Below are 26597 nucleotides of genomic sequence, written 5' to 3' on the forward strand. Positions count from 1 at the left end.
CCAGGGATGGGGACTCCACCCCCTCCCTGGGCAGCCTGTTCCAATGCCCGACCACTCTCTCTGTGAAAAATTCCTTCCTAATGTTCCTCGCAAGCTACAGTTAAAGCTGTGAGTGCTAGACATGTGAGGTACAATATACTTTTTGAAAAAATATCGGCATTTGCAGATGATTGCCAACTGTCTGCTAGAGCCGTGTGGCCTCACATTAGCATTTTGCTGGTGTTACAGAGTTTTAGACATTGCTTCTGGACCCATGCACAGCAGTTTGACAGAAGTACAGAGCTGGTCTTCCAAATTCCGTTGCTTCCTTTCTCTTGAGTGGCATGACTGTTATGTCTTATTGGCCGTGTACCACTACCTTTCCATCTCACCCTCTGTCATTGTTATGTATTTATTTAGTTGATTTTATGGCTGGTTGAAGGATAGTCCAGTTGAAAACATCTCTCAATTGCGACATTATTTGTTTGACATTTTAATTTTAAAATTCAAATGAAAGGAATTCTGCATTGCATTTTGTTTATTAATGTTATGATATTAAGAAATTCAAATACCTTTTGGTAAACCATATTTTTATGTAACTTATACAACATAACCTACCAAGTCTTATTATTGTGTTCTTATCCTTTTTGGTGGGGAAGAAAGGACCATTGTCTTTACTGCAAGTAAGTATATAGATCACACTCTTCGACAGTAGGGAGCTCCAATAAAACGTTGGAATAAACAAAGTAGGCAGAAAATATTACCACGTTTCCCCTGGGAACTATTTAAACATGCTGCCATCTAAATTAACAGTAGACTTTGAATTTTTTAATATCCATTTGTATGTGGTGTTCATTTTAAAGCAGAAGCAGTATCTTTTATAAAAGCAACAGCTGCAATTTTAAAAGATGCTGTGGGATTTATCTAGTCTGACAACTAGACTTTAGCTTTTTCAAATTTCTTCTGTAGAATTTCACAGCAGTTGGAAAGTTACTTCTAGTCTTATGTACATTTACTTTGAAGAAACTCAAATACTTCATTAAAAAGTTGTTACTAAATCGCACACATGGAAGTTACTTAGAATTTCTTCTTGTTGTCACATTTGTTGTTGAATTTTTTTGTTGAATATGGTTGATTTTTTGCTGACAATCCCTGTCATTTATTTACAGGTTTTCTTAAAGTTGATGTGTCTTTTTTTTTATTTCAACAGCTTGATCAAGTTGTCCGTCAGAGAAATCTATGTAGTTTGGAACTTTTCCTCTCATGTGCACAGAAACAGTTAAATGTTCTATTAAAGGAAGAGCCAACATCTATGGAGGAAAAGAGAGAGACTGACATTCTCAATACTGCTGATACGGTGTGATTTGTAAAGCTGCAAATCTCAATCTGACAAATGATGAATATATTCTAATATTGGGATTGTACCATTGGTTCAAGATTGATCAGATACTATGCTTAGAAGAAGTATTTGTGGATTATGTTCTTCTATTTATTTATTTATTTTACTACTAGTGTCAGATCACAAATATGGGAAGGAAAAATAAAACCTGAAAAAAATTGTTTTATTTATGATTTTTCTTTCATTATATTTAGTAGCCTGTGATTGAAGTTCTTGGTAACTGCAGCTGTGATGAAAATGTTTCCCTATTATGTCTGTTTTAGATGAGGCATCATATGTTGATGTAATTTATCAATATTTTTGGTCTTTCAAAAATGGAGAAAAGCATTTAATTGACTATAGATGCAAATCCATCTCTATTTCTGAAGTGTATGCCCAAGTTCATTGCCTCAACTGAGCCTTCTTATTTCTTACTACTTTTGATGTACAGCAGAAGAATCAGAACAGATACATGAGAGTTGACGTGCATTTTTATAAACAACTCCAGCTCTAGTAATAGAAAAGTTTAAAAACTAAACAGTGCATCTTTTTAGAGTAGTGCAAAACATTGCCATAACCAATGTATAGTATGTATTTTATTTCTGTTTTAAAACCTAGCTTGATTCCAAAAGTCATTTTCTCATGAAAATGCGATTAATGTGACTGACCTCAGTTCCAGGAAGAAGATGTATGTAATTATGTGGAGACTGATACTGCACTGCCTCAGTGGAATTTCTGACGGAATAAGGAGTGCAGCTTGCTGACCTCAGATGCCCTTTCTAAACCCATTGAAGGAAGCAGAAAATCTCCCCACTGATATTACTGAACTTTGGATCAAGTCGTAGGTCTTTCTAGTCTTGCTAACGGCAGCATCGAGTGGAATTTCTCTGCCTACACTCTCTTGATTGTAGATTTGGGGCCTTAGTTATAAAAGAGTTCTGAATGAAATAAGGAAAATTAAATGTTCATGCTTAGAAATGTAAATAAATGAAGAATGGTATCTCTTCTGGTGACCTTGTGATTCAGTGGGGGACTTATGGGCATTTTTTGTGTGGTTCTTGTTATTCAGTGGTGCTTGTGTGGGGTTTTTTTGTTTGGCTGTGTTTTTTACGTCGGCACTCACTTTTCATAAATTGCTTTTTTATAGCCATAAGGAAACAGAAAATGGTTGGATATGTATTTGGCAGAATGAAATATGGATTGCAGAGAGTTAAGCATTTTATTTAAATCTTTTTCTGTGCTTCATTTTTGGAATCAAAACCAAGGGTTTTGTCTTCTGCATGCAAAATTTCACTGAAGAAGTTAATAATGCTGTTTTTTCTAGGTGATGACCTCACCCTACAAAGGGATGAAAATCCGGTCTTCTTTTTGATATTTCTTGATTGACTGATGAGTTTCCATTTCTTACGGCAGACAAAAAAAATAGTGTTAATGAGTCACCTACTTATCGTTCCTAAGCCAGTGAAATCCTTGTATATGTCAATTGCACCAAAGATGACATGGATGTTGTCATGGTTTAACCCCAGCTGGCAGCTAGAGCCACGGGGCCGCTCGCTCATCCCCCCTTTCTCCTCTAGGAAGGGGAGGGAGAAGAGGGAGAAAAGTAGAGGAAAGTTAAAAAAAAACCTCGTGGATTGAGATAAAGATAGTTTTATAGAACGATATCAGAAAAGGAAAATAACAATACTAATAATGACACAAGTTACTCTTAGTGCCGGGTGATTTGGCACCATCGCAAACAGTGATCACAAGTATCCATCCCCCAGCTAAACCCATTTATGTCCTGAGTATGACATCTATGGTATGCAATATCCCACTGGCCGTTCCACCATTCTGCCTGTGCTTCTTCTCAGCTTCTATGGGAAGCTGGAAAAAGTCCTTGAAAACTATAAATGTCGCCTGGCAACAACTAAAACAATATGTTGACATTCCTTTGGTACCAAATCTGAAACACAACGACCGCTAGAAAGAAAATGAACTGTGTCCCTGAAACCAGGACAGGTATCCAGGTAGGTTTTTTGGAAAGTAGAGACAGTGCAAAATGAAGTTCTCTAGTGCTGTCTCACAATCAATGTTTAATTGTGGAAATGTGGTATGAGCAGATTCCTAGATGAACTTCAACATTATTGTTTCTTACTTCTAGGTCTTTAGATGAAATAGTATTCCTTTTTACTAAAGACCTCAAACTGTTCCCCATCAAAGCCAGAGCCTTAGCGGTGTATGAGTATCCTCCTACTAAAGAGTTTTGTTTTCTGACTTGCAACAATATGTAAAAGCATTTGTTGGAGAAGTTTATGATTGCATTGCCAACTGTGGTGTATCATAGACTACTGTCCATCAAATCCATATCTCCCCAGTTCGGAAAGAAGGATGTTGTGGGGACCATGTCAAACCCCTTAGAAGTCCAGACAGACAACATCTGTAGCTCTTCCCACATTCACTGATGTAGTCACTCCATCACAGAAGGCCCCGAGGTTGGTCAGGCAGGACTTGTCCTTGGTGAAGCCATGCTGGCTCTCTCTTTTGTATGGTGTCTTTAGCTAAGATACAGATATATTTGAATTTTTGCCTTGCTCTAAGAATCTCATTGGCAAATGCCACTTGAATTCCTTCAAGCATATAACTCCTTGACTCCGTCATAAGAAGGCAGAACAAAGGAAAAGCAGTAGTCATTCCAGACACTGAGATCACATTAGTGTTTTGAGATCTTTTGTGCACTGTCCACATATTTGAGTTTACAGATTTTTCCCTACCCCTTGGATGGAGGGAATATGTGATAAGATTTCACCTTGTTTCCTAGCACCTTGTTCATCAAAGGGACAGATGGAATTTATGCTCGCTTTCAGATCATGTATAGCATCAGATTATCAAATAGATATCAGTTATCAAATAGACTTAGTGCAAATGTAAAATGAGCTAGATTGGGGCATACCCAATCTGTATTGCAGCTAATTAGCTTTCTTGATGCCGGATGGTTAGTTGTTAAAACAGAGCACAGCACTTACTAACTAGCCACTTACATCTTCCTGCTCTGGCTGCATTGCAGCCTCACTGAGCTACCTGCAATACATAGTTTAACTAATTTTGGTGCTGTAAACTTGGCTGCAGGGGAGTGACTAACCTGTGAGTGAGATTGCTTTCAAAATTTTTACATGGCCATTCCAAATACTGTCTAGAAATTACATATCTGACATTCCTTTTTTGGCAATGGGTTATAAATGTGCCTAACGAACATTGGCCTGGAAAACATTTTTTACATGGGTATAATTTGGGCCTTCAGTTCAATTCAATGTGTTTGCAGGAACTGCCGCCACAAATGTTTTCTTTTGTGTGATCTGTCCAAGAATATTGTTCTTTTAAGGCTTCAAGAATGGATGACTTATCCGCTAGTACAGCTTAAGGACAGATTTCTTTATTAATTTTTAAGCCTATGTAAAATTAATAATACTGTTGCTGAATTAGGGTCACATTTGAACAGTTGAACGTGATGGGGAAACCATCTGAGTTGCACTCTGTTTGGCTCAAATTTCATATTTGCCTTTGAAAGCGTATGCTTCCTTAGCTAAAGGAAAGCCCTGAGGTGTGTGGACTTCTCCTTGTAGACATTACCTAAGCAAGTTCACTTGCCATGGTGATGCTGTGGCTAAAATCGTCCTCATCAGTCTTGCCTCATGCCATTTGCCACAGATACACATTTGCCACGTGCCATGTGGTAGGTTGTGGTGTTTGCATTTCTGTGGGAAGCATTGCATTCTAAAGACCTAGAGTAATGTCCTGAAAGTGGGGAAAATCAACTGTAGGTGCTGGTGACTCCAGAGTGTTTAGCAAGACAAAATAGAGATGATTAATTTTTTTTTGATTGATCTTTTTTATTGTTGTGTGTATTTTTAAACTTGTTGTATTGCCTTTGAGTGATATGACATTCTTGATAATAAACATATTGTTATCCTGTGATAATAACAATAATTTCCTGTGACAGATGTGGTCAGTATTGTATCCACATCTTACATGCGGTGTAATTATAGCAATTTTAATATGCGTAAGAGATTCACATTTGTTTGTATTTCCTGTAATTCCTCACATTTCAGACTTACAAAATCAGCATTTTTTAGATGCTTTCCATTGTCCATCATGGATAATGTGATACACAAAGAAAGTGTTATTGAATAAACACTCAAGACTATTTTAGGATTTTTTGAACTTTGAAGGATGTTTGGGTTTTTGTACTACTACCAAATTAGGGCATCAGTTAAGACTTCACATTGCTTTCACTACACAGTTTTTCAGAAAAATAGCTGGTCATGTTGATACATGGCCAGCCTCTGTTTTTGTGGCAATAATTTTGAGTATTTTATTACTTAAACACCCCACTCTTTTATTGTGACCATAGATTACATATTTAGAGAGTGATTGTGAACTTCTGGCTCCCAGGAAGTCCTCAGGAATTCTGCTGTTGGTTATTTTCAGCTTAAAATTTCATCCTTCCTCATATTTTTTGCAATTGTGACTATAATGAGTATAATGCAAAGAGCTTTGTCTTTGTATAGTTCTGGCTATGTACCGAGAAGTTATTTCAAGAGCAGGTTTCATGATCAGTTCTTTGAAGAAAATGTCAGCATTTGTTCTGTTCATGGTATAGTGGGGAAGGGGGTCAAGATGTTGGCTGAGACCTTGCTGAGGGGGTACGTATGTCTTATTATTGCTATCCTACTGCTAGAAAGAATGTATTTTCATATTCTCATTGAAATAAGTTTCTTCTCCTTTGGTATATCAGAACTAATAGTGACTGTAGTATTCCCTACTGAAATGCCTAGAAAAAACTCATTTGGTTACATCAACAAAATCACTATCAAAAATCAGTCCATTTTCAGATCAGGCTTGACAGCAGTGGAAACATGATGGTAAATGTAAGCTGCTACTCTTTGTTATGATCCCTTTGACTACTGGTTTTACTTCACAAAGAAAATAGGGTCTTTATGAAATACTTCATCTCCTGCAAATTCAACTGCCTAATGAAGTTTACAGCTGAATAGTAGTTTGATAAAAAGCTGGATGAGTTTTGTCAGGGTGAAAGAGTCATATAAATGAGAGCATTTTGCTTTTGTTACGGATTATTGTTAGAAAGAGTCAAAATCTCTCCTGGAATGTCAGCAGCCAAGGGTTTCAGTGGCTGCCTGAATGCAACAGAACTGCATTTGGTCTATTTGAAACAGTAATGTTGATGCTGGAAAATACGATTATTTCAGAAAACTGTCCATATGCAATTTTCCAACTTTTGTCTTATTAAGAGTTTTTTGCAGGTTTTTCATGTGTTCCTTGCCCTAGGGCAAAAGAAACAGTGTTACCCATAAATGTTTATGAACACGATGGTGCAGCAAAAGGAGGAGTTGTAAGCTAGGTGGAATTTATTTTCTCCATACTCTTTTGGTAGTTTGGGCAAGGATATTTGAGAGAATAGAAGTTCTCTAGATGCAGAAAACCAAAAATTGTGGCTTGTGAATTGAGAGGGATTTGGTGAGGAAGAAGAGACAAAGAGGTATTATTTTATAATGTAAACTATGTGGTATATTAAGAGAAAGAAAAGATGTGATTTCATAGAATGAAGGGGAACGACAGGTTTGAATGAGAAGTGCAGACAGGAGGTTCATCCTCTAGAATGCACTCATCTGAACCAACAGACTTCTCAGATGTAAATGGCAAAATGAGTAAAGAAAAAAGAAAGGTGAAGATTCATGTTTCCCATGCAGTTTGAAGAATAATTGGTTTCACAACTCAGAACTTCTGAAACTTAACAGTGGTTTCTGTAAGGATGTAGACAATTTACCCAGAACATCTCATCTTCCGGAAGATAGTACTATATGACAATCTGTACTTCAAAACAACATCCAAATTATCAAAATAAATAAAATTAAAATTTGTGCTTTGTAAAGCTTAAAAGCATTACAAGGCTGACATGTTGAGACCCAAACATGTTAGTCTGACAAATGTCAATAGAGATTCCTGGGCGTCTTTAACAAAATGTTTTCAGAGCTGCGCTGGGGGTACTACTGCATCAGGATGATGAATGTATTCTTGCTTGATTGTTACACTAATATTAAAAACAAGTTATATACAGAGTGGAAAAGTCTTTTAATGTCTGCCAAATAAAATGGAAAGGGATCCAGATGTTGTGTTCAAAGATAATGTAGCATCTGTGCATTTTCTTGGGAATAAGAAATGTATTTAGGTGTCAGGCAAAATAATTTTTCATTTACAGAGATAGGAATAAAATTTTGTGTAAGCTCAAGACAGCAGCGACAAAGATCTACAAAAGACTGATAGTTACATGGTTCATGAATGACAGGATTATTCAAAGGAATACAAATAACTACAAGCACAGTCAGCATCAAATTGCACTCGATTATGTATGTATCGTAGTCATAATGTGTATGCACAGTTTTCAAGACAATTTTACTTCAATAAATTCTTCAAAGAACAAGTGAGTTGAAGGAGGGGATGACAAGATCATCCTCCATTGTTTTTGAGAAGGATCCAAATGGATGGTTGATTGGTTTATTGCATGTTGGGGCCAAATGCTACTACCTTTTCTGATGCATAAGCATACAGAAGTGCATGCTGGTTTTCCCAAAGCAATCATATAGCACAATTGTCTCTACCAATTAGATGTTTTAATCATATTTTTCCTGTTGGTTAAGCTTCAATAAATCAAGCCGGTAAGTGAATTAGTCTTTTATGTGCCTTTTATACAGTTGGTGTCATGAATAATTTAATTATGGCCTCCTTCAGGACAAAGCTCAGAAATGTCAATTAACAACTTTTAAAAAGGTTTTCTACTTTATAGTGAGAGTCGATTCACACTTTCTAGACTTTCCGTTGTTGAGCTCAGTGAAATGGATACTGTTTTCCTTTAAAGAAGACAAAAACTGGGGTGCCAAATTTGCTTGGTTTTATTAACTAAGAAAGCCTGTTGGTCAGTAATGTTTTTAATAGTGCTCTGAAAAATGCATGTTATTATGAGAGTCCAGAAATCAACCAGAACAGATGTATTCTTTGCTGACTTGCAAGTCAAAGTTTGTTAGTGGATTTTACTCCTGCTGTTAATCAACAAGGCCAGGATTTTGCTCATTGTTTCTAGCTAATGCCTTGCCTTCTTGACAATGGAGCTTTGAGGGAAAATTAGCTATACCACCCTCAAAAAAGGCTCTCTGAGGAAAGAGAAAATCACTGAAAAGCATTCCAGCCTGGAGTCCAGCTGGGAACATGGTGCTTCCATCTCCAAAGATGTCATCCTGCCAGTTTCTCTCACCAAATATATCAGCCTACTCAAAATTTGCAGGGAGAACTCCCCCACTTGCATAGATTATAATGTGTTCTGAGTCTTGGAGGGAAATGTTTTATCACACTTTCACAGAGACAATACATCTTGTACTCAGCAGTGGTTCCTGACATGCTGTGCTACTGTATCAGCCTTTTAATGTTGAATTTTACATAGCTGCCTGTTCTGCACTGTATTAAAGACACTTCAGATGCTATACTGAAATAAAACTGACAGTATGACAGGATCTTGAATTTTATTTTCTTTTTTGTTTGTGAAAACTGCTGATATTTCTTTGCATAGATTGCTAGCATGTTTGTGATGCTGATATTTCTTTGCATAGATTGCTAGCATAGGAAAACTTTCAGCATTCTTTTAATGAAAGATATTGTATGTGTCATACTGTGTGTCTTCAAGCAAGAGTCCAGTGCCTTTAGCACCTAAAAACGGCTGATGAGACAGAATTACTCAGAAGACTGGTTTTCATTGTCATCCTCGCCCTCAATTTGGGGACTTATTTCATTTTAAACAGTCCCTCAATTTGGGGACTTATTTCATTTTAAAGGCAAATTTGATGACCTCTGAAGCAGGTGAGAAAACTGCTTCAAGGTTCACACAGAGGAGATAGCAAAGTAGTTTCGTTCCTGTCCTCATGGGAGGTTGGAGGATCAGTTTTATACTGACCCATGAGAGTAAGCAAATCAAGGGTCTTTGCTCACCTTTGCATAGGCAGATGTAATGCAATCTCTATATAACCCAGTTCTCCTCCCTTCATTCTTTCCCATGCTGTATTGTCCAAGACTCCTACAAACAGGGAATAGGATGCTAATGAGGTACTCGTGTTTAGCTGCAAATGAGCAGCTGATATTTTTGAAAGTCATAGAGTGTTTTTTAGTCATTTTAATAACAAATAATTATACTCCTTTGGTGTGCCTTACAGTTTTGAACACCTTAATATTCAAGTTTTCCCCTGGAAATGCAAGTGCTAGAAAGCCTTGTTACCCCTTTAGGAGATTTAAGGTTCATAGGATACCAGGAGGTAAGGTGTTAAGGAAAGCACCAAATATTGTAAAATCTATGAGAAAATCACCTGGGGAGCAGCCATGTGTGGGATGGGTCAATGGTTCACCTGAAGAAGCATGTCACATGCTTCTGCCTTAGTTCTCCCATCATAACCTCACTTGTCCCTCAGGGTGAAGGTTTGGGGTTAGTTCTCAGGCTGGCTTTATACTAACACGGTCTTCATTTGTGGTCTTACAGTCTTCTGTTACTAATGAGAAAACGTAAGCATCGTGCCACTCTGTTGGGTTGTCGTACATTACACAACCTCAAAATTCTTGACAAACATTTTTAATTTAGATTATTCAGGAGAAAAGGGATCGCTGTCCTTCCTTGAACAAATGTTCTCGCTGTAGGATAACAGAGGGACTTAACTTAGTGTAAAAAACTGTAAATCCCAATGCAATCTGAGTTGGTAGACTACTTCTGATGCAGTTACTGGAGTAGTAGCCTCTCTGTTTAAATAGAGTATGGATACCTCACTAGTTCTTGTTGACGTGCTGCCACAAATGTGAATAAAATCATGCAGACCCTGAATTAATCACTCCCACATTGTTTTGCTTATTACATACCAAACTGACAGGCTGCTAGGCAGCTTGGATACAGATAAGGCAAAAATGTGGAAACCAGCAACCACTCTGTGTGTCAAAATTCTGTCAATGATCCTGTTTATAGGAAAGTTTCTTCACATTAAAAAGTCCAAGTCTTACCTCATTCTGATACACAATAAAACATGGTAAAATGTGCAGAGCTGATATGATCAAAACATATATTTGCAGCAATTGTATTTTAAGTATGATTGCCAACAAGTAAAGGAGAGCTTGGTACTACTGAGGAAGACAGTAATTATTTTCCCTATTGATTACCCTGTGGATGTATCTAAACTAAGGTTAAAAATAAAGAACATAAATAACGGTAGCTAATCACAGGTTCTCAGCAGAGACAGAAATTTTTAAACATATTGGGTCCTCATACAAGTTCATTAAAGCAAAGACAATGTGATGGACTTTCACCCATCAGAGCACACTGAATAGAGTGTCTTTTCCTCAATTGACTGGAAAACTAGTAGAAAATGACTGGTTCTCATTGTACAAATCAAGACCAAAAGGCAGCTTGTGTTTGTGCATAGAAAAAGGGGAAAATCTGTGGAAGAGTAATGATCCATCAGCATTGTATGAAGTTTTCATTTAGTACTGTAAATAAATAATGATTTAATACTTGAATAAGACTGAGTTAATAATATTAACCATGGAGAGTCTTTTTTCCAACCCTGTGATGTTTGACATGTAAGGCATTGCAAATGAATAAATGGCCGTGCTGCAGGGTCATTTTTATTGTCATGTCAAAAAGCTCTGCTGCTATGCATTTCCCAAGGGAAGCAGCATTGCAGTGAGCAGAAAGAAGATGAAGCAAATGGCCCATCATCGTTAGTGATCTTACAGGGACATTATAAAAAACCTAGATAAACTTGCTCAGAACAATCAGGCTATCCGTGTCTCCTGGGAAAAGCCTGTTTTCACTACTTCCAGATCAGGTCAGACCAATACGATAATTCTGCGCTGTGTGAATTTTGCACATGTATGAGGTCCACTCATTTCAGAGGGACTTCAGTGCCTGAGGGTTACCTGGTAAGCAAGGCAAAAAGCAATGATTGCAAAGAGCGCTCTTGAGTTATCAACTTACAGGATGCACTCTCAGGGCTAGTGGAAACTGCATTTATTTCCCACAAGAAAGTAATATCAAGCAGTAAAGAGAAATGAAGAACATCCAAGAAAAAATCTGCCAAGACCAAAAGACAATCCAAGACTAAACAAATGGCATAGGCCAAAACTGTTTGCTATAAATGTGAAATAAAAATAACAGGTCTAGGCAATTGTAACCTAGATAAGAAACACACTGCTGGACTTCCAAAAAACCCCCAAAGAGGCCTCAATATTTTTCAATTCCGCACTTCCCATTTCTTCATATTCTCCTCAATTATTTTGGCAACATGCAGAGAAATGGATCAGTGAATCCACCTGCAGAAGATACAGCTGGTGATCCCAAAAAAAGGTGAACTTCCAGATACTGGAACTTAAGTCTTTGTATTAATAGTGTAATAGTAAATGCATACTGTATTGTGTGTTGGTGCTAAGGTTTTGGTGAAGGGGGGGCTGCAGGGGCAGCCTCTGTATGGAGGGGGCTGTGCAGGGGCTGCCCTGAGCCAGACATGGCCGTCTCCACCAACCCACTGTAGGACACGGCCCAGCCCCTCAGAAAAGGTGGTCACGGCACTTTGGAGAAAACACATTTGAGGAAGGACAAAACACTGCACAGGCAGGGAGGAGTGAGGAGAAGAATTATGAGAAACAACCCTGCAGGTACCAAGGTCAAAAAAAGGAAGGACTGAGGAGCTCCAGGCACTGGAACAGAGATCCACCTCCAGCCTGTGAAGGGACTACGGTGGAGCAGGTATTTCCCTGCAGCCCATGGAGAGGGCCAAGCAGAAGCAGATATCCACACTGTGGCACATGGAGACCCCATGCTGGATCAGATGGATATTTCCTGAAGGAACTCTGTTTGGCCTGTAGAGAGCCCACACTGGAGCAGGAGTGCAGCCCACGGGGAGGATCCACACTCGAACAGGGAAAAAGCATGAGGAAGAAGGAGCGGCAGAGAGGAGCTGTTATGGACTGACCCCATAAACCCTTTTTCCCCATCCTCCTACACTGCTTGGTAGGGAAAGGGTAGAAGAGTTTGGAAGGAAGGAGTGAAGTTGAGCATAGGAAAATGAGTGGGAAGGGAAGAGGGTATTTTAATGTTTGTCTTTGTTTCTCAGCTTCCAATTTGATTTTGATTAGCAATAAATTAAATCTGTTTTCCTGGAGTCAACTGTGTTTCATCTGTTGACAGTAGAATGATGTCCCTGTACGTATCTTGACCCATAAGCTTTTTCATCTAATTTTTCTTCTCCTGTCCTGTTAAGGAAGGGGAGTGAGAGAGCGGCTGGGCAGGAATCTGGTGGCCAGCCAAGATCAACCCACCAGATATTCACTGACAATGCCAGTCTTCCATCAGCCTCTCCTTATCTCACAACGTTGTCTCATTGTCAACAAGAGCTAGAAGCAGAAGAACAGGGGAAAGAAGGAGACAGAACATAGTGTAGAGGAAGAGGCTGGTGTGCATTGCCAGTGGTGAGGAGAGACTGCTCTCAGGACTCCTTCCTATGCATACTTTTGCTTATGAGAGTCCCAGCAGCGCGAGAGAATGGAAAACACAAAGGTGGGTGAACTCAACTGGCATTGAGATACTCCATTCTGAACTGAATGAGAGAAGGTAAAATAAGGGAATAGCAAAGCAGCTGATAAGAGAGGAATGAGTAGCACTGGGAGCCGGCAGCAAAGTCAGCAAAGCTGGGACTGAACTAAACGCGAGAGTGCAAGGGCACGATAATGAAGATCACAAACAGAGATACTGGAGTGAGCAATGCTGAAAAGAATGAAAATGGTGGTTAGTGAGAGAAAGTCTTGACAAGGCTAATCAGAAAGGAAAAACAAATAGTGACCATTCAGATGTAGAGCTTGGGTTGGGACAAGGGCAGGGAGGCGGGGGACGAGGAGGGGAGGATGAACTTCTGAGTAATATTTGCTTCCACACGCACTATTAAAGTTGGAGAGTGGTGCTGAAAGAGATTTAAATAGAGTTGATTTCCTGAGCTTGTAATGAGTCCATGCACTTTGGGTTTGGCTGAATTTTTTTCCATTTTTGTTTCTCTTTTTTTTTTTTTTTTCCACAGGAAGAAGTAATAACATTTTCAAACCAACTGTAGTTCTGATCCAAATCAGTTTTAAGATTCTAGTTTGGGAATGACAGGATCAAATTCTCACAAGCCTCTCAAGAGATTATGGCCCAGCAAAATTAAGATATTTCTGCTGTCTTGATCTGGATCCAGAAATTCTTTCCACTTCTGAGTCCGCTTTCCAACCAGCGCTGCTAAGGTGTATTTGAATCAGAAGATCAGACTCCAAAGAGTTGTTTTTCTCTCTCCTTTGTCCTATTCTCTCCTCCCATGCCTTAACCCTCACCACTGGCCAAAGTTTCACTCCCTCCCGTCTCTACCTTGCTGCCAAAAAAAAGGAAAACAAAAACCTCACAGCTCACCCTCCTTTTTTTTAATAAGATCAGATTTTGAGGCTTTGGTTTTGACTCATGTCTATATGAGGTAAAAACCACTCAGCTTTTTTTTTTTTTTCCCCAGTCTTAAAACCTGATGTTTCTTTGGGTTTGTGGTAAAAAGGAGATTAATATCCTCTTGTATTCCCAATAACAAACATTTTCTTTTCTTTTGCATTCGGTTTTTGCATTGATTCTGCAGAATCACACAGCCTACTGGACTAGATTGATAGCTGGTCTTAAGCCAACATGTTTTTTCCTATGTTCTTAAGTGTTCCTGCTGACTTCTGTTTTCTGACCTGTTTTTGGATTGCCATGGCACGATGCTGTCGAGCAGAAATATAATTGTCTGTTTGTTTTTTTTCATCTACTGTCGAAATACTTCACAGGGTGGCCCTCAGCTTTAAAGGCAGGAAGCACAAGTATACACACACATATGCAGAGATAAACATTCATCCATCACAGATGTTGTCACATTGAGCTAACCATGCAGTCCTTTTAAGAAGGTGTAGTTGAAGGCAGAGGAGGAGTTTTGCAAATCAAAACTAGACTGCAGAGTGGCTTGAGCAGTGACTCACTGAGTAGTCATCGTAAACAAATTAATTTGTGCCTCAGTTTACTGCACTGTAAAAATAAAGTGTCACTAAAATTTTAGAAGTTGAAAAAATATTCTGAGAATATACTGAGGTGCTTTCCAATTTGGGTGACTATTGATAAGCATCGTTTTGACTGTATCTCCCCTGAGATATAAGCAAATTAGTATTTGGAAAACTCCCATTCCCAACAGCCATGTACTCAGAACATTCCTCCTTCTCCATCGTCTCAGTGTGTTTGTAAGGGACTTTTCGGTTGTTTCCTTTACACTGGAAAATTTGAAGTACAAAACAAGCACAAAGCAAAAAAAAAAGTTTGCTAATAAGAGATAAGAAAGGTAAAACTATCAAGATCTTTTTTTCCATCAAAAAATCATGTGTCTTGTTTTTATGGGGGGGAGGTAGAAAGATTGGTGTTTGGGGGTGTGAGGGGGTATAGGTTGTACATGGATGTAATGATTAAATGTTAGCTTTGTGTCCTTTTTTTGGCCTGCTAGGAGCTATGTACCATGGTGATACATAAACAAGAAGTGAACCAATTATTCATGTGAGAAGAGGTTTCATGAATCACAGGAAAATAGCAAATTATGTGGAAAAGCACATTTCACACTCTTTTCAGTTTATAATTATGACCACATGGAATCACTATAATAACTATACACATTCCTGTTAATAAGATTTGGTGGTGGGTGGGAAAAGGGGTTCTGATAGTATTGAAATAATTTGCAATAAACCTTTTCTTCTGTTTTTGAGGAGAAAAAAAGCCTGCTTTAGCTGCCTGCTCCAGTGTGGCTCATTGAAGCATGTGCCAAGTGCATAAATGAAACCCTGGCAGAACTGGCAAGCCTGCAGAAGGTCAAGCCCTAAAGTGCGTGGTTTTTGTTAGCAGAAGCTCTAGTAGGACACCAAGGGAATGGTGAGTGCAGTGCCACCAGTTAGCTGAAGATGAAATAACTATTTAAGCAACACAGCATCCTTGTCCACAGGAGTGCGTTTTTACTCCTGTGGTGGTACATCATAAAGAAGGAGTTTTTCCAAGTACAGAGGAGGAGTCTACTGCTAATAGACAATTTGCATTGCTTGGGTTGTTCTCTGCTTGAGGCACCTAAGTTCCAGCCTCCTGCCCTGAAAGTCCCCTGGCATAAACACCCTACCACGCTTTTGGACTGATCTTGCGATGGGCTCTGCCTGAAGACAGATTTGTGCTGCAGCAGAGTCCCGTTGACTTCACTCACTGTCTAAGACGGCACGTACGTCCACTAGCCTGAGAAGGCAGTGGGGTTGGGCAAATAATTTTTAGGTAGCGAGTAAGTGTTTTTCCTTCTGCTTTTACTGAAATCACATCAATCAAAATCCTTACTTCGTTAGACTTCATAATCTGCTACAGAAACCCATCCTCTTTTTCATTCCATGTATATATCTAGCCTCACCAAGCTGTGCAACATCTCCGGCAGTGTCAGAGGTGTTTGGTTCTCAGACACATCGCTGTTTTAGTGTTGTATTAACCACTGAGATCGCTGTGCCTGCCTGAAGCACTTTGTTACAGAATGCAGAATGTCTGAAGAACATTATCTATCTGCCATGTAGAAAGCCAGGCAGCAAATCTGACCTGACAGAGTTAATGATCCTCGAAGTGTCACTCCACTGACTTGATGAGAAAAAAAAGGTACCCCATAGCAAGGACCTTAATAATACCTTTCTGTTAACACCTAGAATCTGCAAGAATGAGGCCAGGATGGACATGGAATATGTAAGACTTGAACCCCATTACTTGACATAAAGTAATAAAGAGAATAGGAATTATTTTGTTCTTAAATCAGAATGTCAACAGTTAGTAGCACATAATTTCTGTATCTGGGAGCCCCTCACAGTGAAAAATTCATGTGCAGAGGTGAAGACACAGAGAACTATGTGAAGACAGGATAATCAGAAAGTGACCAAAGCACATGGGTCCTGCTTTCAGCCCACCTTCAGAGGCTGCACTTCTTGCTCGTTGCTTTGTGCATTGGATGGCCAGCCACCATTTTGAACAGCAGGTCCTCCTATCAAGGTGAATTGAGAGTTCTCATTTTATAGGGGCTTTGCCCAGGATGAAACGATTGTACAAGATGTCAGTGACTGACCTAGAGAATCATGACCTCCTTTGAGCTGAGAGTGGGTGATGAAAAGGATGAGAAGAGGCTCATGCTGGAGGAGAGGAGTCCTGCTGCTTAAAACACTCCTCACATCAGTGGTCCTGGACACTATGTCATGTCACAAGTAAGGTGAGAAGGAGCCAAGGTGCCCAGCAGTCCCCACTATACTTTTTGCTCTTTATCACCATTCATCAGGTGCCATGTCACATTTCATATTTTCCATCTGCTTTTGGCCAATATAGTCTGGTACTTCTCAACATCAGAAACCTGTTGATTCTGGACTGCTAACTACTACTGGCTGGCACACCAAACTGTAGGGTGACTTAACTGTGGTGGAAGACAGACAGAATTGTTTCCAATGTACACCTAAGGAGGCCCTCAGTAAAGCAAACATTGATTTTGGAGAAGGGTTTTTTTATTTTTTTTTACCTGTCTGCTGCCAGCAGGCTGTAAATAGGATCCCTATGTTTTTCCCTGTTGATACTAACCGACGTTGGAGCTCATCAGCAACCTTTAAGCCAATAGAAGTTGCTGAGCATTGCTAGAAGCCACACACACCTCAGAACAGATGAGGTCCGTACCAGTTGTTATGGACTAGTTACAAGGAGCAAAGGCACTGCAGGCAACACTGCAGCCCATGGGTGGCCTGTGACTGCTGGTTCACTGGGTTCATCTTGCCCTCGTGGACTAACTCCCACTATTATAAATCATATAGGTATGAGTTTCTTCCTGGAGCAAATTGTTTGCTTTATTTATTTGGAAAATTTCAGTAACTGCACTCACCACAGCTTCTTTTTCTGCTGTAGAACTTGCCATGACTGAGGCTCGCTCAAGAATGCTTAGTCTTAACAGTGTGTGATTTCCCCTCGTGATTTCTGAACCACATACTGAATAGGTGTGTTGGTAAAGTGTGGTAAATATATTTCCAGATAAACTAATAGTGTCTCAGAAATAGCCCGCTTCTCGAGAGAGAGAATGTCACAGATTTGAGGCACCCTTAGACTAAAAAGGTCCGGTTCCCCTCCTCCCCCAATTTAAAGATCAGTGAAACATTTAGAACAGAAAACAATCTATTTTTAGTACAATCACACAGTCACTCGAGTATTATTTAGCTTTAAATTAAAACCAGCTTTTAGGCCTTCAGCTAACCCAGAATACGGATGTTATTTAAGGAGGGTGGGGAGGGATGAAAAGGTTTAAAATAGCTAAATAATTAATTTGGACCTGGCATCACAAACTGAGAGGAAACAGCAGCACTCTGTGATGGCTACTCGCTTTACAAAGTTGGTGGAAAAAGCTATCGGATGTGCTATGCATTTATACAAAAGTGGCTACCAGGTTTACAGAAGTCACATGTCTGCTTTGTGGCAAAGCAATAGTTAAAACATTGCTTGGGCTGAGTCAAATGCCCAGCGGTGCCTGTTTGGAACATTTTCCTTTGAGTCACTTTGTTTGAAATGTAATAGATGGCAGGTCAATCTGTTGTTAGATTCTCTGTAGTTGTTGCCTGGAATATTATTCCAAAATGTTTACTCCACAGAGGTGTCTCATGAGCGGTACCTCTTACTCACATCTGTCACTTTTTTTAGGAGGGGTAATTTGAACTTGTCCTGTTTTTTTGCTCACATCTTGCAGATGTTCAGACAAGCAGGGCTCTTGCCTTCAGTCACCCTGTCCCTGCATATGCTTCCAAGGTGAATTCAGCTCCAGATTTAAAAGTGACTGAGGTTAACAGAAAGACAAATTGAAGTCAAGTATATTCACAAAAAAAAAAATTATTTCCAGTACAACCAAAGGGCCTGTGAAAAAGTTCTGCTGACTGGTCACAGGAAGGGGTCAGTAAGAGGTCCAGATCTATTCAGGAGATGTTGTCATGGAAGTCAGTGAGTGAAGAGCCTTGACGTAACAACCCCTGATATTCCCAAAATCCCAGATTCAGGAAGTGTAAATATGTTTTAGTGGAGTTTTGGAAAAGCCTGGTATGTATCTTGGGCAAGGGAGGCTCTGTGCCATTTGTCACTTGCTATTCACTGTTGTCCTTACACCAGTGATGTACTCCTGCCACAGACTCCATGCACTCTGAAACTGAAGGGGAATTGGACGGAACATGGGGCTGGTGTGTTTGACTTAAAAGTTCAGAGTATGTGCGCTGTCAAGTCCTTTTGGTAAGTGATGGTGAACGGGGGCTTGTGCTGGTGCGCAGTGCTGTTTGAACTGGGGAAGAGAAGAGCTCCAGCAGCATGGGAAGCCTCAAGACCTGAGATGTTCTTTGAAATACACAGAGACAGGTATCATCCTGAGTTAGCTTCCAGTTTCTGATACTCAGACTCCTCCTGTAAAGGCACCTCACTGTCTGCTGGACAGGCTTTAGGACTGAAGAACTGGTGGTTGTAGTCTTAAAAGATCTCTGCCTTAGGCGTAAAGTCAGACTCAGGATCTCCTCTTCAGTGTATGGAGTTGGGTCCAGTAGCTCTATTGGGAAGAAGATTAATTGTCTGCAAAGTGTGCAGGGGTCTCTGAGCGAATGTACTCCATTGCTTTTCCTTGTGGTATTTGATTTTTCTGATTTCTTAGAAAGCTTCTCAGCTTCATTCTTGCAAAGACCACCATTATGGAAGGAATGAAGGAAAATGTGATCTACACTTCCCTGCCCAAAGGCAGATGCTGAAGATGAGCAACGATATTGAAAATTTTTTTTCAAGATTATGTGCTATACCTGCAAAGACACTGGATAGGGAACCCTCTGTGACTACAATAGCATCCCACAAAATCTCATCTGGTTGGATTGATTTGGATCAGGTGGTCACCAAATTAGTTTGTGCTATTTCCATTCACTTGCTGGCTTAAGCAGCTTTCCCGAGAGGTTGTTTCATGTTATTTTTCCAACCTAAACCATTCTATGATTTTGCATGTGGAATTGATCTGATAATTGCTGCTTTCAGAGAAGCTTTGATTTGTGCTTTACACCAGGAGTTGTGTTTGGTTAACTGTCCTTTTCAGACAGTGTATTATTGGGGGAAAAAAATATTCCTTTTCCCAGTGAAAATGATGTAAAGTGCTCTAGGGGATTAATTTTTCTTGTGTCTTTTAAAAATGCTATTTTTTTTATGCTATTGACTAGGATCTCATCTTGATGGCTCAGATAACTTAAAGCACTGTGTCAACATTTGCAGGTGTAGCGGATGCCAATATCGCACTTAACCCAGTCTGTCAAAGTTACAGCGTGAGCTTGATGGGGGATATCAGCTGATTCAGCTGACAAATGCTCTCATACTGTTCACTCCAAAGCCTGTTAGAGTTATGAGCTGCCTGTATTACAGGAGATCATGAGTTAGTGTTGGTTTACACAGGGACCCTGGAGAATAAACAGAAGGTCCTCGTGTGAAAAGATCCTGGGACGTATCAGTGGGAAAATGCTGAGGTCTTTCCTGCTGTCCACCCTGAGAGTAATGGGGTGCTCTAGTCTCGTTGGGAAAGGGAGATATGAGTCCCCTGGCAGTATCCCTGGGTCGTGCTCTGAGGCCATAATTGCAGCGCAGAACTACACCCTTTCTCTGGTACTTTATGCCTTTGGGCATAAAGCTGGGAATTGTAGAGGAGTCTGACAACGGCAAAGAACTTGTATGAAGCCTACGCTGTGGCAAGGGCTGTCATTGGTGGTAAAACATCCTGATATCCTGAAAAATCCACAGCTGAAGTGAAACTGTTGTCTGCTTGGGAGGATGGAGTGGCTGAAATTGTCTTGTGCTGGAGGGACTGCTTAGAGGATGAACGTTTTCCAATCTCTTGATCAATGTCCCCTCAGCTCCCCCTCTCCCACACACATTTACCTCTTTTTAAATCAAATAATCAAGCAAACAACAGAAAGCATGTGTGCTGTCAAGTCTGCGTTTTAGTAAAATGTCCAGCAATTAACAGGAAGCAGTTGTGACCTCATCTGGCAGCCTACAAAAAGTCGGTTCTAAAAATGGTGTTTAAAAAAGCGACATTTAATTGGTAGCTGCCAAAGAAGGACACACACAAACTTTGTTTAAGTATAACTTGATTTTCAGCATGAAGAAATCGGGAGATGTTTTGACATATTTACATTATGTAATGGAAGTGTTAAATAGGAAGTCAGAAGTCAAATTTTTTTATTAAAACCCCCTATTTTTGTTTACATACCCAGGCAAAATTTAACACTACAGTAATGCCCTACTCCTCTTTTCCTTTCCATAGTTTTGTCCCATGTCTCTGTTGTTTACATTCCAGTTAATTTGAGCTAGCTCATGTTTGAAGTCAATTACCTCATTGTCGTTTTTTTTTTTGTGTAAAAGCAGCCGCATAATTGTAAATTATGAATTTATTAATGAAACATCTGAAGCTTCCAAGAGTCATTAGCAGGCAGGATGGAAAGATGCATCCTACGCATGCTGCAGGATTACTTACCATCTTGTGTATACTTAGGCAAAAACGTCAGAAAACGTGGGCAGCATCATTTAAAGCATAAATCTGACACTCTGGAAGAATATGCAATGGAGATAACAGCTTGCAGGGTTGGCTGAGCTGTACTCAAGGCTGAGCTTAGGGTGTCAGAGTGAGAAGAAGGTGGCTTTCTTTGTTTCTGATGTCCCCTCAGCTTTAACTGGTGCTTACTTGGAGGCAGGAATGAGTTTGGGTGACATTTACAGAGGCTTAAATAAACACTTTGCTAAATTATTCTGGCTCAAGTGCTCTTTTGAACCGATGTCTTTGCTGAGGATAATTGGAGGGCAAAGCACTTTAGCATTCTTCTGTTTCTAGTCTCATCCACTGCTGTCCCCACATGAATCCACCTAGGTGGCAGGTTTAATAGGTACCCTGTTAAGGCCTTTGTATTTGGGAAGGTCTTAGCTTTCCTTAGAGCAACCACTGTCCAAATTGTCCCACAATGAGGAAAAGAGAGAAGGGATTGTTCCGGTATGTCATTTAGGGACTGGTTCAGGGTCTGATATGCTGCGTTTGAAATCAACAAGGGAAAGGAGTAATAGTAAAAGCTTACTTAATTTTCTTATTCAGCTGTATCTCACAAATATCTCCATAACTCATTAATGATGTTTGTATTGTTATCGATGGATTTTAAGATGGGAATCTAAAGAGTAATCTCATGTCCAGAGACAAAATCAAATCTCTTTGACTAACGGTTCCCAAGCTGTGGGCAAGTGTTTATTCCAAGGACCAGAGAAAGTGCATGAAACCTCCTTGCCCTTATGCTATAGAAAGCAGGGAAACAAATGAAGGGCTAACAGTTGTCCGAAAGTCTTGGCAAGAGATAAAATGGTTGGGGCAGTTGCATGGGCAAGGGAGAAAACCACTGTTAGAAGCAGAGAGAAAATACTTACCATGCAAAATAGTGAGGTAGAAAAAAACTGAAAGCAATGTTCCCCCTCACTTGAAGAGACCAGGCCTTAATCTCTGATCTTCTCAGCATTAGAAGAATTTAGGAGATTTAGATATATTAAACAAAATATACCCCCATTTACAGGGAACAATTTAATAAGAAGATTGATTCTAAGGACTTTTGCTGCAGTGCACAGATTTTTGCCCAGATTAAAAATTAATACAATGGACCAAACAAAGACGGAAAGTGCAAATATGACAGGCCATGGATTATATTATGGAATGATGCCCAAAAACTGCCTAAAAAACATCTGCTTGCTTTGTATAAACATGCTTTCAGCTTTAACTTTCAGCTGAAGTTTTCCGTGGTGAACATGATTGAGGTTATGAAACAGTTTCTAAAGGCAATCCCTGCTTCATTGCATCTCTGTTCCTAGGTTTTGTTTTAAAATTTGTCACTCTTAGAGGCTGTCTGAGAGTCGAACTTTTAAAATCCAGTAGATCTTTTTCAGCAGTTGCTGGGGAGAGGCAGTCTGGTGGGTTTTTTTGAAAGGAGGGGGTCAGTGTTGAGGAAGAATCCTAAATTTACCCATAACAACAGTGAAGGGGATGTGAAGCTTGCAAATTTTTCTGCTTTTTATGGAGGACTTGAGCCTTTGTTCGGTCTGATTAAACAGTGCTATTATTGAAAGTTTTGAGAATCCTAAAAACATCATTAGAATGCAAACATCCAGTTAGAGCACTATACACGCAATCCAAAATGAATGTGGTGTAAAACCTGGCAGTTAGTTAGATTTCAAAGCCTTCTTTCCATTTTGCCTGAAAGAAACTGGGAAATTGCGTGCCACTATTAGACCACTCTTATGGTAAAAATACTGTTTTCTAATGTCTGTTTGGAATTTCCCACATTCAAGTTTGTGCCCATTGCCCTTGTCTTATCACCATGTAACTCCAAGAAAAGTGTCTCCATCTTCTTTAAACGCTGTGTTCAGATAGTTGCAGACAGTAAATATCTGTTTGCAAGGGAAGAGGAGACTTTTATTGTCCAGGCTGGACAGACCCAGCTCTCTCAGCCTCTTTTTGTACGCCATATCCCCCAGCCCTGTTACTAATTTTGTGTCCCCCAACTAAACTCGAGCTCATGTGTCAATATCCTTCTTGTACTGGGAATCCCAAAACTGGACACAGTAGTCCAGATATGGTCTTACAAGTATCAAATATAGGGACACCCCAAATACAGGGATTTCTCTGGACCTGCTGGCTTCATTCTTCCTTTATGTTCAACCAGCTGTCTGCTTTCACCCCGGATGCTCTTCTGCAGAGCTGTTTCGTAACAGTCACCCACCACTCTGCATCATTGCATAAAAATATTCCATCCAAGATGTCAGACCTTGTGCTTGCTCTTGCTGAAATCCACCAGCTTCTTGTCATCCCATTTCTTCAACATGTTCCTGCTATTCTAATCCCTTTAAATAGTGGTCCTGCCCACCAGGATATGAACCACTCCTCCCGATTTGGTGTCATCTGCAAACTTGCTGAGAGTACACTCCATCCCATCATTCAGATCATTAATGAAGACACTAAACAGTATGGTTGCAGTACTGATCCTCGAGGGATGGCCTTAGTTACTGACTAGCTGGACTTTGCATCACTGATCAAAACTCTTCAAGACTGACAATCCAGCCAATTTTTCACCCCCCCGATCCAGCCCATCTGAATTTTTCACCAATGATGATTAGGAGACTACATGAGACTGTGTGAAAGGCCTTATGAAAATCAAGGCACTCCACATCCCTCTCCCTCCCCTTGTCCACAACATCAAGCACCTCATCATAGAAAGCAATGAAGTTCGGCAGGCATCATCTTCCCTTGGTAAATCCATGCTGATTCCCTCTAGTCACCTTATCATCCTTCATGTGTTTAGCAGTGGCTTCTAAGACCATTTGCTCCACAACCTTCCCAAGGACTAGGATTATCATGGCCAGTTACAAGTACCTGGATCCTTCTTACCCTTTTTTGGGTCGGTGTAACATCTGCCTTTTTCCAGGCATTAGGAATCTTCCCCAGTTGCCATAGCTTTTCAAAGGTGACAGAAATTATCCCCTCAATTACATCAGCCAGCTCCTTCAGCAACCACAGATGCTCCCTATCTGGTCTGATGGGCTTCTGCACATCCAGTTGGGTGAAATGATTCCCAGCTGTTTCTCTTGTAGGTACTGCTTCATACCCACAGACAGTATTAGGAGGCTCAGAAATCTGGGAGGCCAATTCTTACATGTGAAATATGAGCTACAAAATGCACCTTTTCTCCATGGCTTGTCTCTAGGTTCCTTAACCCGCCAACCACACTATCTTTAGCCTTTCTTCTGCCAACCTACATACAGAAACTGCTGATTTTTACCTCCTTGCTAGTTTTAACTCCAGCTGACCTTTGGCTTTGGCCTGACTGCATTCCTGCTCATGCAGCTCATGCAGACCTGGCACGTGGAATCTTGCCATTTTGCCATTTGCCATTTACAGGTTTTGCTGTTTACATTACCAGTGCTATCAAGCCATACCGAATCTCCAGAAATAGAAGAAAAAAACCTGTTGTGATTCAGTTAATTCAGGGATGGTTAAATGGCAGCACATTTAAAACTGTAAATTAGTTTAATTGATTTTAGTCTTGTCTCCTCCGCCTCCAGGGATTGAATCTATTCATCAGTCAAGTCACACACAAGGCTTTTCTCTGTATGACTGATGGCAAGGAGTCATGTACAGATCCTAACTGGTGCTGTCAGAGTGCTTTAATTTACATGAGATGCTGTGAAAAGTACAGCTTTACTGGTTTGGTCCCTGAACCACCCACGTAAAGATTGAAGCGGGCCTGAGCATACAGAAGATGCCCAAATCCATCTTGTGGCCTGCAGTCCATAATCCAGTGTCCTTTGCAGTCCGTTCCTCAATTGAGTCAAACAAAGAGGTTTTCCCCATTGGGGTGGAAGTCCTGCTTTGAAACAGCTTGGTAAGGTCTTATAAAAGGAGAGGGATTGACGTGCTCTCTCTCACAGGGAGTGAGCTGCTTGACAGAACAAGAAACTGGCTTGGAATAGCAGATGAAAGGATATTACGATGTGTCAGTAAGGCAAAGGAGACCCCAGGCAGCTCTGACTTAGGCTCAGCTGTTAATCAAAAATTCTGGGGGAAATCCAAGCCTCCAGAGCTTGAACAGAAATAGAAAAGGCTGTTTCATATTATACAAGCACATAAAGCTGTGCTAAAGGGGAAATCCAACCGGAAAAGGGCTTTTCTCCCTATCCAGCTTGTAGCTTGTGCTGGAGCAGTAAGAGGCACAGAGTGCTGGGCACTCTTCTGGAGTAGCTTACATATTAACCTTTGCTGTGAGTTCAGAGGCAGAAATACTCCATGGGTATTCTCTCTTTACGTGATAGTAACTTTCTAATTACTTTCTATCAGTCCTGCTCAAGCTAATTGTCACTTAAGACCCCTCAATATCCATAGGCCTCATCCAAAATCCATCAAATAATGTAAAGATTCTCTTTGACTTTAATGGGCTTTGCATCAAGCCTGTAAACCAACCTGACATCTGCAGTACAAACTCAGGCCTTAATGACCCTTTTTCCCTAGGGCTCTGGAATACCATTCCAACATCTGGGAACCTTCCCTTTCCTGGTGTTTCCCATTTGATATATGTTTTTTAACAGATTAAAAAGCATAAGCTGTTGGCCAATTAGATACTCACTATCTGGGTTAGTTCAGGTTCTGCTGCAAATCAGAACATCAAATAATTCTTTCCAGACCTAACTCTTGTGCTGAGAAACTGGGACACACTGTGTAGCAGGTGATAGGAAAGTTAGGTCTTTTACAGTTGAAGAGAGCAGTACTGGGTATTCCAGAGAATAGAGAGAGAAAGGGAGGTATCATTATTATCTTTCAAAGGGCAATTGCAGTTTATCTCTTTGAGCAAATAAGAAAAAAAAGGTTCTGTTGCTGAGTCAATGCACCTGGCACCAAAAAAAGGGTTGAGATAGTTTGCTTAGCATAAACACTGCGTGTCGTTTCGGGCTTTCATCCTTTTTACTCTGCACTCCAGCAACTCTGAGAATAGGAAACCACCACTTTTGTCCACAAAAGCCTGACCACACATGTTCACAGCAGGGATTTTACAGGGTTTGTCTTTCAGGGAAGCAGCAAATGCTGCCTCCTTACAGCAGTGGTGTAAGGGAAAAAGAAGGACTCTAAACCACTTGGACAAACCCTGGTTGAATCTCACAGACTGAAAGTGACCATTGAAACATAAAATGTCCACTTGGAGAAGAAGATGGGAGACGAGGGTGTTGTCAGTAGGCAGCAGGGAGGGGAAAAAGGGAGGGAGATGCAAAGAGAGAGAGAATTTCCCCAGCGCAAAAACTGGAGTGGTTAAAGCTGGAGAAGAAATGAAAGATAATTGCAAGGCAAGTTTAAAGCCTGGGGAGAGGAGAATACCTGTATAGCTCTTTCCTTTATTAATACTGTGTTCTGCATGCTATGAACCTTTTGTTGAAGTGAGACTGGCTTGTTTTTTTGATTCAGTGGTGCTCACAAGTCTTAAGAGGAAAATGGCTTACAGGTTGGAAAATGGGATCGCT

General features: G+C 40.2%; 1 protein-coding gene across 1 annotated transcript in view; it reads left to right on the plus strand.

The window, feature by feature from the left end:
* The window catches only part of CCDC91 (coiled-coil domain containing 91), a gene marked incomplete at its 5' end in the record, with an annotated part of 112934 nt that extends 104855 nt beyond the window's left edge, over nt 1-8079 (plus strand). Inside the window, one exon of the mRNA XM_014961910.1 lies at nt 1190-8079. Within this exon, the coding sequence (XP_014817396.1) occupies nt 1190-1342 (153 nt within the window). The remainder of the gene's footprint in view (nt 1-1189) is intronic.
* Nucleotides 8080-26597: the final 18518 nt, after the last annotated feature.

This window comes from Calidris pugnax, unplaced genomic scaffold (assembly GCF_001431845.1).
Source record: "Calidris pugnax isolate Ruff unplaced genomic scaffold, ASM143184v1 scaffold704, whole genome shotgun sequence".
In the NCBI taxonomy this organism is placed as follows: domain Eukaryota; kingdom Metazoa; phylum Chordata; class Aves; order Charadriiformes; family Scolopacidae; genus Calidris; species Calidris pugnax.